A 14270-nucleotide genomic window follows, 5' to 3' on the forward strand; every position below is an offset into this window, starting at 1 on the left:
TTCCATGGAAATTAATAATAGAAAGAGAACTCTAGAAATGTCACCGCAAGATGATTTGCAATATTTTCCACATTTAACTTTTATGTTTATTCACTGAGCTCAGAACAAAACCAGCTGAAAACACAGCATAGCTGTAGAGGGTAGCGGCTAGGGCATGCTCCCAGTAGGCAAAATATTTTGTTTCCAAAGTTCGCTTAACTAGTGTTTTCAGAATTTCAGGCCAAGGAGAACTCCAAGAGATGGAAGACATCAAAAGTCAATGAACTTAGAATATCTACAAGCACATTCAAGATAACAAATGTCCTACTGAATCGGATCAACAGTCCAGTCCCACAGGATGAAAAAAAAAGGAGAAGTGGAAGAGGGCAACTGTGTATCACCAAGGATCAGCTTCACAGAGAAGCCACAGAAGCCAACACTTCCCCATCTGACCTCATTGGAAATAGAGGGAATATTAATGCTTAGTTTGGTGGTTTACCAGTCCTAGCTCTCTATTGTGCCTATCAATCAATTAAAAAAAAAATTGTTTTGCAGCCCTCAGTTTTACATGTAGCATTTTCAGACTCTCCTTATACACAATAAAGTTGCCCACACAAAAGTGACCTGGAAAGACAGCTTTGCAACTGAAGTCCTTATCTCTTTTTTTCCCCAGGTTGTTGGGTTTGTTTTTTGGGTTGCGGTTTGGGCTTGCTGGGGGGTTTTTTGGGGTTCTTTGTTTGGTTTTTGGGGTTTTTTTGGAGGGGGGGTGGGAAGGCATCACACAACAGAAGATGGTTTGGGTTGGGTTTTTTTTCTTTGGGGGGGAGAGGGGTTGTGTATGAGCGCAACGGCATCATGTATGCAATCTGACTGGTAAAAATACAACCATGGCATGCACACACACAGAGACCAACACTAGAACTCGTTTACAAAAATGATTACATTGATTATATCAGCTGTACTCAGGAAAATATTTTTTAAATGCTTATATTCTAGAAAGTAGAACAAACCACATTCTCATCATTGCTCTGGAAGTAACCAGAATGTGAAACCAGATTAAACAGGTTGATACAGTCTGTATAAAACTGTCAATGAAGGCATGTCTCTATTAAAAAATATGCATGACTACTTATCTCTATAGGAGTAGACAGTTGTTGGCACCTTTTAAAGAGGGCTTCATCCAGGCAAGAGATAATGGGCAACTACCTTGTCTAGCATGCTGACTTAAAGTAATTCTAACATAACTCCTTTATCCTTCTCTTCTGCTAAGACAGGTTTTCTGTTCCAAAGCTCATCTTTTGTTCCTTTCAGTTTTAATTCCCGTGAGATTTTTGAAAACTAACAACTTTCTAAGATTACAAAGCTGCACTGAGAGTAAACTGAAGGTTTCATACACGTTATGCTCATGTCTGTAATATTTGCATCCAATAACGCTTCCATGTATTTCAGCAGTTCTTTTGACTTCATAACTTCACAATTAACTGTACCATATGTATCCAGATAGTACAATCACCATTATCACACATCTTAATATCTCGGTAACACTCAGCTTTGAAAAAGGATATCTCAAATGTGAAGTATTGAAAAATACTACAATTTGGGGGGGTTGTGATTTTTTGGTTTTGTTTTTAAACAAAGTGAATTCTTTAGGACAGAAGCTTTATACAGTTTCTACTTGATTGCATACTTTAGACACCACCTAATCCTTACAGAACCATAAAACTGGAAAAATAACCCCACATACTGTAATTGATAATACACTGTATATTTTGCAACAAAGCAAGAAATAAGGGCAGGCTCTTTCCATCTGCTGTTTAATGGAGAAATCACCAAGAGGCACATTCAATCACCCATAGGGCTTCATACAGCTGCAACCTAGGTCACTGTAAAAGTGCAGCACCTCCTGTTAATACCCATCGATTAAGTATAGAGACTAAAAACAAATGTGAAATCAATTTATCAACCATATAATTCTTTGGAAATACACTAAATACATAATGATGTGACTAAAGTCTGCAAACCTCAAGAGTGAGCAGCCCAGTACAAAAGGCAATCTCAGAGGGCCAACACCTATTAACTGCATCATTTTATTTAACAATTAATATTCAGAAAGGTTCTGTGTCTGCAAAGTAGATTAAAATTCAAGCTTTCTTATAACTACAACTATCCAGAAATTTCCGGCAACATTTGCTGTACTAGCAAGGGAGCTGTAAGTAACCTGGAAGCCAGGTTCCTACCAACATTCAGACCTCCCCACAATCTCTTGAACTAAAGGTAGCAAACATTCACAAGGGATCCTTTTTCACCTGTTAAAGTAAGTTTTCCTACAGTACTAATAACTTGCTCTGAAAGCCACAAATGTCTGTCATGCACCCCCCTGCTCTTCTCAATCAGCTTCAAATCAAACTGCATTGCTATTTAATAGCTTCTCAAACTGCCTCTCCCATAAAAAAACAGTAGCACATGCACATTTAGTTGACTCTGCAGTGTTGGCAAATTGTGTCGTATCTGTGGCCACCTGTCAGCATGTTGGCGCAGACTGTGAACATACAGCAGAGCAGCACCCATGCTGCTGAAAAGCTGTTTCTGCTGTGTCCACCCCTGAAATGAAAAACCTTTTAATTCAACAAGATACTTTCTTCCAGCTTCACTGGGATTGCATCAATCCACATCATTTCACACTCTTGAAAATACAGACTTTTTTTAACCATCTGGAATTCACTGGTTCTCTAAATCTTTGGCCAACACTTCAATGAATCTGCCTTTTATTCACATTAAAAAAAAAATATTTATGATATTGCTGGTTCACGAGCCTTATCTTTGACATTTTCACAAGCCTGCCAGTATATGGGTACTTCTTGAAATCTGTCACAACCGTTGCAAATAGACTACATCAAGTGTGCTGTGAATTTTTTTTTGTTCAGACATATATCAGTTCCAAAGTAACAGGTAAGACGTCATACTCCACATCATCTAAAATGATCAGATCTTCTGAAAAGTTTGGCAGATAAAAACATAGTTGTGATTATAGTCACTTTCTCTTACTAGTGACTGCATTCCAGAATCCTACCACTTAGCAGTCTCAAATCTGGAAAGTGCTACAAATCCAGTCCCATTTTTACAGATCAGAAAAAAATCTGCAAATCTCTTTTCTGTTTTTTTGTTTGTTTTGGGGTTTGTTGTTTTGTTTTGGTTTTTTTACCTTTGCATATTGTCTAACAAGCATTTTTATTCTTTGCTCAAGCTCTGGCTCAACTGGCTTTTGAACTCAACAATAGTTTTTTAGCCTTGGGTCAGGCCCATAACTTATCATTAACTGGAAGTCAATCACAAAATGATTGTTTCTGAAAATCTCAATTATATTCTAAGGTATTAATAAACTACTGAGGGGCTCACTTGTTGATCGTAGTGGTTTTTTTAGAAAAGTAAAATTCTAATGCTTGCTGAAACTTCCTTAAAGTAGCCAAACTATGAATACAAGCTTGCAAGCCAATACCATGAAAACTACAAAATTTTAAACTACTTTAATTCTTTGACTATATATTTTTAACTTACCAGGATCTCCTTACGGTTATTTACACATATTACCAAATCAGTATTTAAATAGGCTTGGTTATTTTTTTAAATCAAGGCAAGGGTAATATGTGATAGAAAGAAAAATAGGCAGACAGTAAAGATCATTCAGGGGTTTTCTCTTTTAGTTCCACTTCAAAAGTGAACTTCTGTCCTTTCAGACCACCTTCATTAAGACCACAAATTTTGGTGTTTGCCTCAGGAAAAAATGAGAATCACAGTCCATCTTCTTTTTTTTTTTTTTAATGCATATGTCTACTGCAGTATAATATGCCCTCTAATTACAGTAGGGATCTTGACTGTGAGATACATTTGTAAAGGCTGTTATAACCTCGCACTCGGTTATATTAACCTTTACAGTAGGCACTTTCAGCACTGTAGACCAGCAGCTCTTACAACACTTAGGATGTTAAGCATGTGTCACAAGACACAGTTGTGTCTCAGATGAGCCAGAAAAGCAACCACCTCCACACTCCTACCAAGTGCTTCAAACTTTAAGATAATGAGCATTTTGTCTTTTCAGCAGACGTGTCCAAACTGAAACTGGTGAGTCTTTTGGTGTAAAAGACACAGGAAAAACAGTCAATGTTTCTATCCATCTGCAATACAATGCAAACATACTACCTGCAGCTTTTAAACAATCTATAAGTATACCACATACAGACATAGATAAACCAATGAGTGTCAGAAAGCAGAGCCAAAGATATTCTGCATAAATTACAAAACGTTAACTTCAGAATTCATCTCCTGCTAGATCATTATAAAGCCAATAGCACATCACTCACCTATCCTAGAATACATATGGTCCATATTCAGCCCTAAAGCAACTGTCTATGTAATTTCCGTGTGTTAGGAACTTCAGTGCAACTGCTACGGCTCACTATTTGGCTTCTGAGGCATCTGCAAGGGACTGCCTGACAAGCTCTCCAGTGTATTTCAGGATGACTGACAGGACACAGTGGCTGCTGGAGGGGTGGCAGGGGGATGGGCATCCTTAAAGCTATATCCTACAGCACAAATACGACAAAAAAAATTGAAGTTAAAAAGCTTTTGAACAATTAGATGACATGAAACATGCCAGTACTGATACATGTGGTGTTTATTCTTGTAATTTTCAGCACAGCTATTTTTTCCCACACATTCTGACTGTATGCCAATTTCTGTCTTGAGGCAATGACTCAGTCTCTGACTTCTGAGCAGACAGCAAAAGGATTCATATGGCTCTCACCCAGTCACATGCCACCAAATTTGTTTACTTTGGGGTTTTCTTCTATTGTATGTTACTCTGCACTTACATGCAATGTATTATCCTATCAATTTCATAAAATGCACAGGCCTATTCCCTTCTAAAAGTGCAGAAGACAAGAAAAAAAACACTAGAACAAAGTAGTCTGGATTAGTATTTTTAAACAAGATACACATAGGACACCTGACGACTTCCAAGACCTGAAACATTGCTGTGAATATGTAACAGAATATGTTTCATTATTTGTTCTTAGTTTCAATATTTGTTATACAGCTTCATCAATCAGTGCCAACACCACCCTGCGAATAAAATTTTTCACTCCTTTTGCTCCAGAGTCAGTACAGCAAGTGCAAAGCAAGTTTTACAGAAATCACAAAAACAGTCACTGCATTTTTCTTTAATCCTGTAGGTGATACATTAAATAAGACACTCAGAATGCTAAAGTGTATGAGTTTTGTTTGCAATACAACAGCATGGACTTCTTTTGCTTTAAGACCTGCTGTATTTTGTGGGCCAGACTATGCCCTGGAATGGAGCAATATCTCTGACATCTGGGAAGGATGTGGCCCATTTAACACCAGAGAAAACCTATAATGCACCTGTCAAATTATTTAAATTTCCATACAAAACTGTCAGGTTACACTCTAACCACCTCAGATTTTAACACTTCTTATCACTAGTAATAGGAAACATGTCTGTTAATGCAAAGACACCACAAAGGAAAGAAGAGCAGGAGAACTGAAGATGATGGCAAGATTCAGATCCGTTAATAGTATCTATTCACCTCATTCAAACAGGCTTTGCATACAGGTGTAGATTTGCAGTGAAGTAACTGGAAGATAATTTTTAATGCTGAGAAAAAAAGCCATCACTTTTTTTTTTAATTCCATTTCACTTCCCTCTGTGTCTACTTACTCCCTAGAGCAATTTTTTGATCTGTTGGCCAACTTCAACCACATCTGAAAAGCAGCTAAAATTCACAAGGACTGAAGATTTCCATCAAGTTCTTCAACATAGTTCTCAGCACAAAGAGAGTCATACATCACGCCTTATAATGAATCTAACACAGAAAAGAACACAGCATAATCCTAGTTCTTACTGGATACCAGAGAATCCATGTGGCAAGGAACAGATTTTGACAGACATAATGGCATGAAAAATTGTAATTAAGGTTTATGGAAAAAAATGCTTGAGAGAGCGAAACATTACACCTCAATGAACTTATCTCATACAGACTTTCTGATGTCTAGTGAGGTAGCAAATAAAGATTTTTCCCAGGGTTATAACATTCAGAAGATGCTCTTTTCCTTGTTTAATTGTCATACCTACTTTTCTACAGTGCATTCCATCACAGCACTTTTTCAAGGAGAGGTTGTTGTCCAATACCACATAAGGAAAAATTATATACTCGAGATCACATGTCAGCAGAATCAGGGATGGAGTGCTGGGATACAGCCATCTAGTCACTAGAGCACCTTACTCACGCTTTCTTTAACTGAGGCCAATAAACAGGCTAAGAAGAGCAAAACATTTCCAAATTCAATTTACACCATAAATCTAAATAATATAATCTCATCTTCCATACTCACATCAAAGTTACCCTGATACTAGTATTTCTTATTCTTAGTAAGGTTGGCTAATATATTCTTCTCCCTTAAACATACTATCAAAATTACTGCCTTGGTTGAATGCACACTCTTCCAGACAGCTGCAACACACTGATGAATTCTAGGAGATGTTCCAGCAGAGGTGTGAATCCTACAGCCTGACCAGCTGCAGAACTTTTGGCTTTGCAATAGCATGCCAGACTCTGCTTTTCAACCAACAGCTATCCAAAACTGTGAGTTATGGTCCTGAGCCTGTAGTCACAGCAAGAAAAATCTTCTCCACTGAAATGTAACCTTGGAAACTTGTGAACCTGGCAATGCTCTCACAATATTCCCAGCAAACTAAATAATTCCACTGATATCAATGAAATTTTAGTGGATATACACCTTTATGGATGACAGTAGAATCAAAACAATCCTACTTCGCTTAGAAATGCTTTACCAATCCTATCTTCATACCACTTCATCCAGGTACATTTTTGCAGGTACGGTTGGTTTTGGTCTTGGAACTGCAGTTGTAATACTTAAGATATTGAAATATGTAATATTTAAGAACTCTCTGTTGAGGTGAGTTCAGAGGAGAGCCACAAAGATGGTCACAGGGCTAGAGCATGTCCCCTATGAGGACAGGCTGAGAAAGTTGGGGTTGTTCAGCCTGGAGAAGGCTCCACGGAGACCTTCTAGCAGCCTTCCAGTACCTAAAGGTGACCTAAAGGAAAGCTGAGGAGGCACTCTTTATCAGGGAGTGTAGTAGTGATAGGATGAGGGGTAATGGTTTTAAGCTGAAAAAGGGGAGATTTAGATTAGATACTAGGAGGAAGTTTTTTACTGTGAGGGTGGTGAGGCACTGGAACAGGTTGCCGAGAGAATCTGTGGATGCCCCATCCCTGGAGGTGTTCAAGGCCAGGCTGGATGAGGCTTTGAGCAACCTGGTCTAGTGGAGGGTGTCCCTGCCCATGGCAGGGGGGTTGGAACTTGATGATCTTTAAGGTCCCTTCCAACCCAAACCATTCTATGATTCTAAGATATTGAAAAAGCATTTACTTCAAAAAAGACAAAAAAAGAAGGTGGTGTGACACCAGATAACAGCATTTCATGCAAAAATAAAAGGCTTTCATTAATACTCTTTGGATCCATTTAGAATTCATAAAGAAAAAAAAAATCATTTCACATGAGTCTCTGTGCTATTTTCACTGCATGCACTTTGAGCACAGAACAAAGATCCCTCTCCATTTAAGTGGCATACAGTTCCAACATAGATGGCTATCCTGTGCTGGTAACGATAGGTTAAGAAGGTCTGGCTCCAAGCCCTCCCTTTTGTTATCACTTTTAAAGTGTTCCTATCTCTATTCAGAACCAGAGACTGTTTAAATAAAGTTCAAGTTGACCTTCCACTAAAAATAGGATAATGTTCAACTAATTAAAAATAACAGACAATAAAAAAAATCCTTTATGTGCTACCAAAAGGTTTTTAAATTCTATTTTTGTTAAATGCAATTTCCTCATTTCTCCTTTTTGTTATTTGCTGAGGGTTATCTATTGCAACATTATACTATACTGTTTTGCTTAACAAATGTCTATCTCTTACTCACTTGCAATGTGGTAAAAAAAAAAAAAAAAACCATGGTCTTCACTTCTCTTTGTAGAGCTGCTACTCTTGCCAACTGAATTTGTTGTTTCATACCCATGCATTACCCTAGGATGCTTCACCATCACATACCATTTTATGTAACAATTTTCAAATTGATATAAAGGCCTGCATTATTTGTTTTGTCCAGTGACCCAAATAGTATAATTCTTCTTCCCTGCTGTCTACAGATACACACAAAATAACCACAAAAATTAAGGGTAGCACATGTGATTGATACTTCTTAAGTATATATTAATTTGAGATATGGATGAAAATAAAAGAGAAATGGTTCTCAGAAACAGCATAAGTTTGGATGCTGGCAAGCAGCTAGTTAGCTAGCACCGACAAGAGCATGATCTAAAAAAGAGGACTGAAAGACAGTATTTAAGCAAAACCATAATCCCATCACACCATGCCTGTATACACGGACAGACCTCTAACATGCAGATTAACTCCTCCAGTGGGGTTCCTTGTGCTCCACAGCACCCTATTTCATCTACCAATTCAGACAACCAGTTTCAAATCAAAACATGGGTCAGAAAAAAAACCCTACTTTGATGATTACATCATTTCTGGTGAAACAGCTTCAGAAATAAGGACTGAAGACATTCCTGTCCGTTTTGAACTCCACTCTCATGCCAACTCAAAAGGATTTGGATAAACAGCAACCATTAAAAAAAAACCTACAAAAAAAAAAAAAAATTCATCCAATGACTCTCTTCCAAGGCAGATTAGTTTCCTAACATCAACCAGCTGCTAAGGAATAGGAGAGAACAGCAACAATTCATTATGCATTTTTTCTAAACACCTGCCACCAAGGCCCAGTTCTTTGCTGTTGGATGTCTTTTGGGCTCACTAGCTCTGAACATAGCTCGTCTTTCATAAGAGGAATCCAAATGCATTTTACATAATGGAAAATTGTCTTCGTGTACATAAAGATTTTGAAATATGTCAAGTGTTACATTGAATGTAACAGCCCTCCACTACGCCTCACTTATAAACAAGTGCCTTTTATATTTTAAAATCAAAAATAATTGAACAAAATTACCTTGTACAGTAATTCAGCATTTTCAAAACGGAGGTGATAAACGTACATTTACATGAACTTTCCTTGCATTAGATGCAACATCCAGCAAAGAAGTAAGAGGTAAGTTAAGCATTTCAAAACGACAGCATCCATGCAACATTTTACCCTTCCTTTTCCAATATTCCAATATGTTTTTTCATATTTGGAAAATATGCAAACACATTGCACAACTTTGTCTACTGGCTTCGAGTGACAAGAGCACGATGATTCAAAATATTCAGAACATTTTAAAAAAAATGTTTAAAAGTTCTTTTCCCAGAAAGCTGGTTAAGAAAACCAGCTTTTTAACTCAAATTTTCAAGGCAATTATTTGATTAAGAACTGTAGTTCCATTCACAGCTTCATGTCCTTTTTTTAAGTGGAAAATTCCCTTCACTCCTCTTCAATCTTACCTTTTGAATCGAGACTCTAACAAGAGGTGGTAGAAACAACTCTGTTAAGAGCTCCTCTTGATGCAGCTTGACTCCAGAGGCACTGACAGTGAGACAGCAAACAGTCGTCTGTCATTCCTAGCCTGTGAGAAACAAAATAGGAGGGTAAGAGAGTCAAAATGGGGAGGGCAGTACCCATTTGGGACCTCCTCCTAAACTTATCTCCTGACTTCACTGACAACTTGCTACTGAAAATACCACTTAAAGAAATCCCAAACTCATTCCTAGTCTTGCAAACTTAGTTGGGTGCTGAGCTTTTAGACCCTAAATCAGGCACCACTGGAATCAATGGCAAAGCACCCTCAGAAGTCAATGAGGTTTCGGTTGAACATGAGAGGTGGAAAAGGGAAGAAGGAAAGCAAAGTCCTTTATTGTAATATCCAGGTCAAATATAGTTGCAGTGTACATACCATACAGTTAATACAAACCATGCTGCACATGACAATCTTCCCCATTTATCTTCACAAAATACTCAAAACAGAATTCCAGACTTATAATCCCACATTTATAATATTTTCTACTAAGGCAGACATTTAAGAAATGGACATGAGTTTTGCTAATTTGCTATTATCACAGATTTCAGTACCCCTAAGTGTAGTATGCAATAGTGCTCATGTAAAAAAACTCTAGAAACTCTGAAAAAGCCGAGGTTGCCCAATATTTATATCTATTCTGCTAGAAACTCTCTATTCTGCTGCTTAAGATCTTAACGGTCTTAAACCATTCAGTCTGAAAAATTGTATGAAGTCTACGTGTCAGGCTGAATTTTCTTTTTGGAATATTTGAAAGACAGCAGTTTTTTGTTGATTTAGGGGTAAAAATGGCACTGACAGCCTGAAGGTTGAGGTAATCTGACACCAGCTAACAGCATTGGAGAGGCTCAACTAGAAGAAAAAAAGACACCTGAGGAATGAGTACATACTGTGACTACTCACAGGTGAGGAAAAAAACCAAGACTTGGTCAGACATAAGAAACACTGGGGGGAGAATCAATCACATTTTGGGCCCTGTCATGCAAGAGCCAGAGGATTTTGTTCTTCTGCAATCGAGTCAAAAATTATTCATAGAAGTTAAGCAGACTTTCCTAGATCACATAATAATTTATTATGGGGAAATGTACCTGGTATTGCCATATTAAACTTACAATTTCATTCATAATTCATTACTCTCAGAATTTTTTCAAGGCTCAACCTTGAAAGATAATCCTTGCTTCATGAATTTAGAAGGCACGAACAACAATAGTCAGAGAAGAAAGCTGCTGGAGTAAGAAATATTTAATTTTCTGAGCACTGTATTAAAACTACATGATGCAATCCAAGCCTCAGTCTTCCAAACTGCAGTTAGTATTTCTCAGCATTTGCTACCTCTCTTACGTACTTCATGAATGTTACTTGAAAATTAAGAACAAACAAAAATGCAGTTCCCTTAACTGCAAGATGCAATATAGACAAGTAGAGGTACATAGATGATCCTCATTACACTTTTTTTCATCAACAGATCTTTGTAACTACATCAGTGCTTCATTTATGAAGCAAATTACTACAGCAGTGAACAGATATCCTTCTTATTTTAATAGGCACACTAAGGAGAGGTGTGGAAAATGCCAGTTTTATTTGAAGTTATTTGTCCTGTCATCCGCATTACCAAATGAGGAATGTGATTCAGGTGCTTAAGCTAAGCAGCTAAGTGCCATTTTAGATACTGAAGGGTATCCATCACACAAGCCTCAAGGGTACTGTGAGTTTCCCATAGACTTCAACTACATATGCTGGGGCTCAATATGGGGATACTTTATGAGGCCAAAAATGTCTAAAATGGCTCTAGACACCTATGCTCAGGCATTTGAATCATTCCCAAGTTGTCTTTATCTTAACAAATCCTCCTATTAATTTGTTGCTATAAAGCTTTTCCACCTGAACTTGGGTTTGACAGATCACGTGTGAAACACAGGTGGCAGGCACATGTCACTACAAGAAAGCATTGCAAATTTTGAAGTCTTCCAGACTTCCTTAACAGCCTTCTTGTAACATCTGCTCTGTATCAATTAGTTATAACTCCTCATCTCATAACTTTATATCTTGCTAAATTTAATCCTCCAATTTCTATAGCTAGCCCACCTTCCACTAACTTTATTTTTAAGCAGTTTTAATTCGTTGTTGTGCAGTGTTTTGCTGGTCAATCCAATCTAATGGCATCCACACAGAAAAATTAGTTCTCACCACAGAAATACCAGTCATTTTGCTGTGAAAACTACATTAAAGTAACTACTATATAAAACTTGAGTTCTTCCTCAATTCCCTTGTCCTCTTTTTTTTTTTAAGTGTATTTTTAGATAGATGAAGTTATTCCTTTGTTTAAAGATTTCCTTCCTTTTCTGTTACATTTAATACATTTACAAAATAGGCAATCATTCATTCAGGTACTTGCAGAATTCAGTAGCTTCTTACAGGACAGAAATTTGGCAATCCCTCTGGCAAAGAGCTGTATATGCTGGAGTTACATCACTCTGTCATACCAAGGGAGTTCATTCTTCAGTTTTTTAAACCAAAATGAATCAACAAAGCAGCATATTCACTAAGCAGTATCAAAAGGTTTAACTCAACAGAGAAAAAGAAGCCAATGGCAAAAGGCCACAAAACCCTACTCCCCACCCTTCCTTCCCTCCATTCTGCTCTCCAGTTCATGGTGTCTGTTCAGACGGATTATTTTAAAAGCTCTATAACTTCAGGGCTGCAGTCAAAACCAGCAGGTTTTGAACAGAGGTCTTGCCATCCCAAACCAATAAAAATAAGCACCTTGTTGCAAAAGGCCCTGAAAGCACTTTCAAATTTTGCCTGACGGAAGTTAGGCAAAAAGACTGAAGAGTGTCTGCACTAATTCACCCTAAACAGAGCAGCACGGGTCAGTGCACGCATTTCCCTGGCAAGTGGGCCAGCAAAGTGGATGAAAGCAGAAGACACTACACTAAAAGACATCTGTCACAACGCCTGTATTAAGCGTATTTTTGCCTACCTACATTCTCCTACCATTCACACCACGGAAGTTAGTTTAAAAGCCATAAACAGCTCTGTGCCAAAAGCAAACAGGTTCACAATGCACTAGAGTATTCCATTGTATCCAATAACAGCTCTCTGAGACATATTCTCTCTTCAGTAGGAGGGGACATTCACATACCTCCTCTTTCCCCTTGAGAGGCTTCCAGGTCTCTAAACTGAGGGCAGTCCGTCTCAACAGCCTGTTGAAGACACACGCTCCTGTTACAACCTGCATTCCAACACACCCACCTCCCTGTTTCCACCTCTCTCCCCTTCTGTCCTCTGCCTTCTTCCGCCACAAGAGGACACAGGTGCTCCTGCCGCATTACCTGAAGCAAACCCGCCCGAACTGAAGCCGGATCTGAGGTAGGAGGAGCCCGCCCCCCGCTCCTCACCGTCTCTGACCCTGTCAGGAGAGGCGAACATCCGCGCCGCGAGTCGACGCTCGACGAGCGCCAACACCCGCGGACCCGCCCTCGCGGCTCTCTGACAGGCACATGGCGGGCCGAGGGGCGGCTGGCCTTCGCGCCCGGTTTGTGCCCTGAGAGGTAAGTTATAGAGCGACTTTCTCTCTTTTATTTCACCCACTGCCCGCCGAGCTGCTGCTTTTTACCAACAAAGTTTCTTCTTTTACACAGCTCTGGTTCTGCAGGGAGCTCGCAAGCGGCGCCTACGACGAGGGCTGTTTCCCCACCAAACCTGTGAGGAGACCCGCCCGGACGGCGCCGCTGCGGCTCCCCGCAGGGGGAAGTGAGATTTCCACAGACAGGTGCTGCCATTGGCAAATGCTCCTGTCAGATCCGCTTCCTAGCGGTGCTTGTGAGAAACGAACAGGCACATGTGCACTAAGCCTATTTGGTGGTTTGATTTTTTTTTTTAAGTTAAATAATTTTATGTCAGTGTATCACTCCTTCTGAGATGAGCTGTTTTTGTTCAGGTGCTAGGTTTTGCTGTATTTTGCTAACTGTCATGATTTTTTCATTTGGTTCTTAAGAAGGCAAGGTTCTGCTTTTCTATCCAGAGCCCCCCAGCAGAATGTAGAATTTCACAGCTTTGAATGAGAGCTGGACCTGTCAGACCCAGCACTTCTGGCAAAGCACATTGGAACTTTAATAAATGAAATTTAAAATCAAACAAGGTATTTATTAAACTAAACAAAATTTCAAGTCAAATAAGGTGTCCATATCTACATTGGGTGGACACAATCTGTAGTGCATCCCAGTCTTGGTCCGCGCTCATCCAGGTAAGGAAGCTGGCTGATTAACATCAGGGTTTCCTGCATCTCATGTACCTGGATTTCATTCCCACAGAAGGCAAGTCAAAAAGTTGTAACTAGTGAGTGGTTGAATCTAGCCCCAACATAGCATCAGGGCATGAACAGAGTGTGACCAGACCCAGAACCTTAGACTTACCCCTGTTTCCAAACAGGATAGGTGTCATCATGTTTGCTTAAATAATTTAGATGACACTAGGCCAAAGGAAATTTTTAAATCAAATTCTTTAACAAAATTTCACACTGCTGCGATAACTTGGGATGCTAGCTGTCACTTGAATTACTTCAGAAATAACAGGTTTTTTTTTTTTCTTTTACTGACAGCAAATTCCAATATTCTGACTGTCCATTTGCCTTCCACTATTATGTAAGTAAATTCAGTAATCGGAAAATTTTCAGTTGCTTTACT

The 14270-nt window shown here is 38.9% G+C and overlaps 1 protein-coding gene across 1 annotated transcript in view; it reads right to left on the reverse strand.

The window, feature by feature from the left end:
- Positions 1 to 13367, reverse strand: part of LOC104463020 — a gene marked incomplete at its 3' end in the record, with an annotated part of 32321 nt that extends 18954 nt beyond the window's left edge. The window contains exons 1-2 of the mRNA XM_010075192.1: positions 13202 to 13367; positions 12728 to 13129 (exon numbers count right to left, since the gene is read on the reverse strand). Coding sequence (XP_010073494.1) covers positions 12728 to 13129; positions 13202 to 13367 — 568 coding nt within the window. The remainder of the gene's footprint in view (positions 1 to 12727; positions 13130 to 13201) is intronic.
- Positions 13368 to 14270: the final 903 nt, after the last annotated feature.

Source organism: Pterocles gutturalis, unplaced genomic scaffold (assembly GCF_000699245.1).
Source record: "Pterocles gutturalis isolate BGI_N339 unplaced genomic scaffold, ASM69924v1 scaffold12722, whole genome shotgun sequence".
Lineage (NCBI taxonomy): Eukaryota > Metazoa > Chordata > Aves > Pterocliformes > Pteroclidae > Pterocles > Pterocles gutturalis.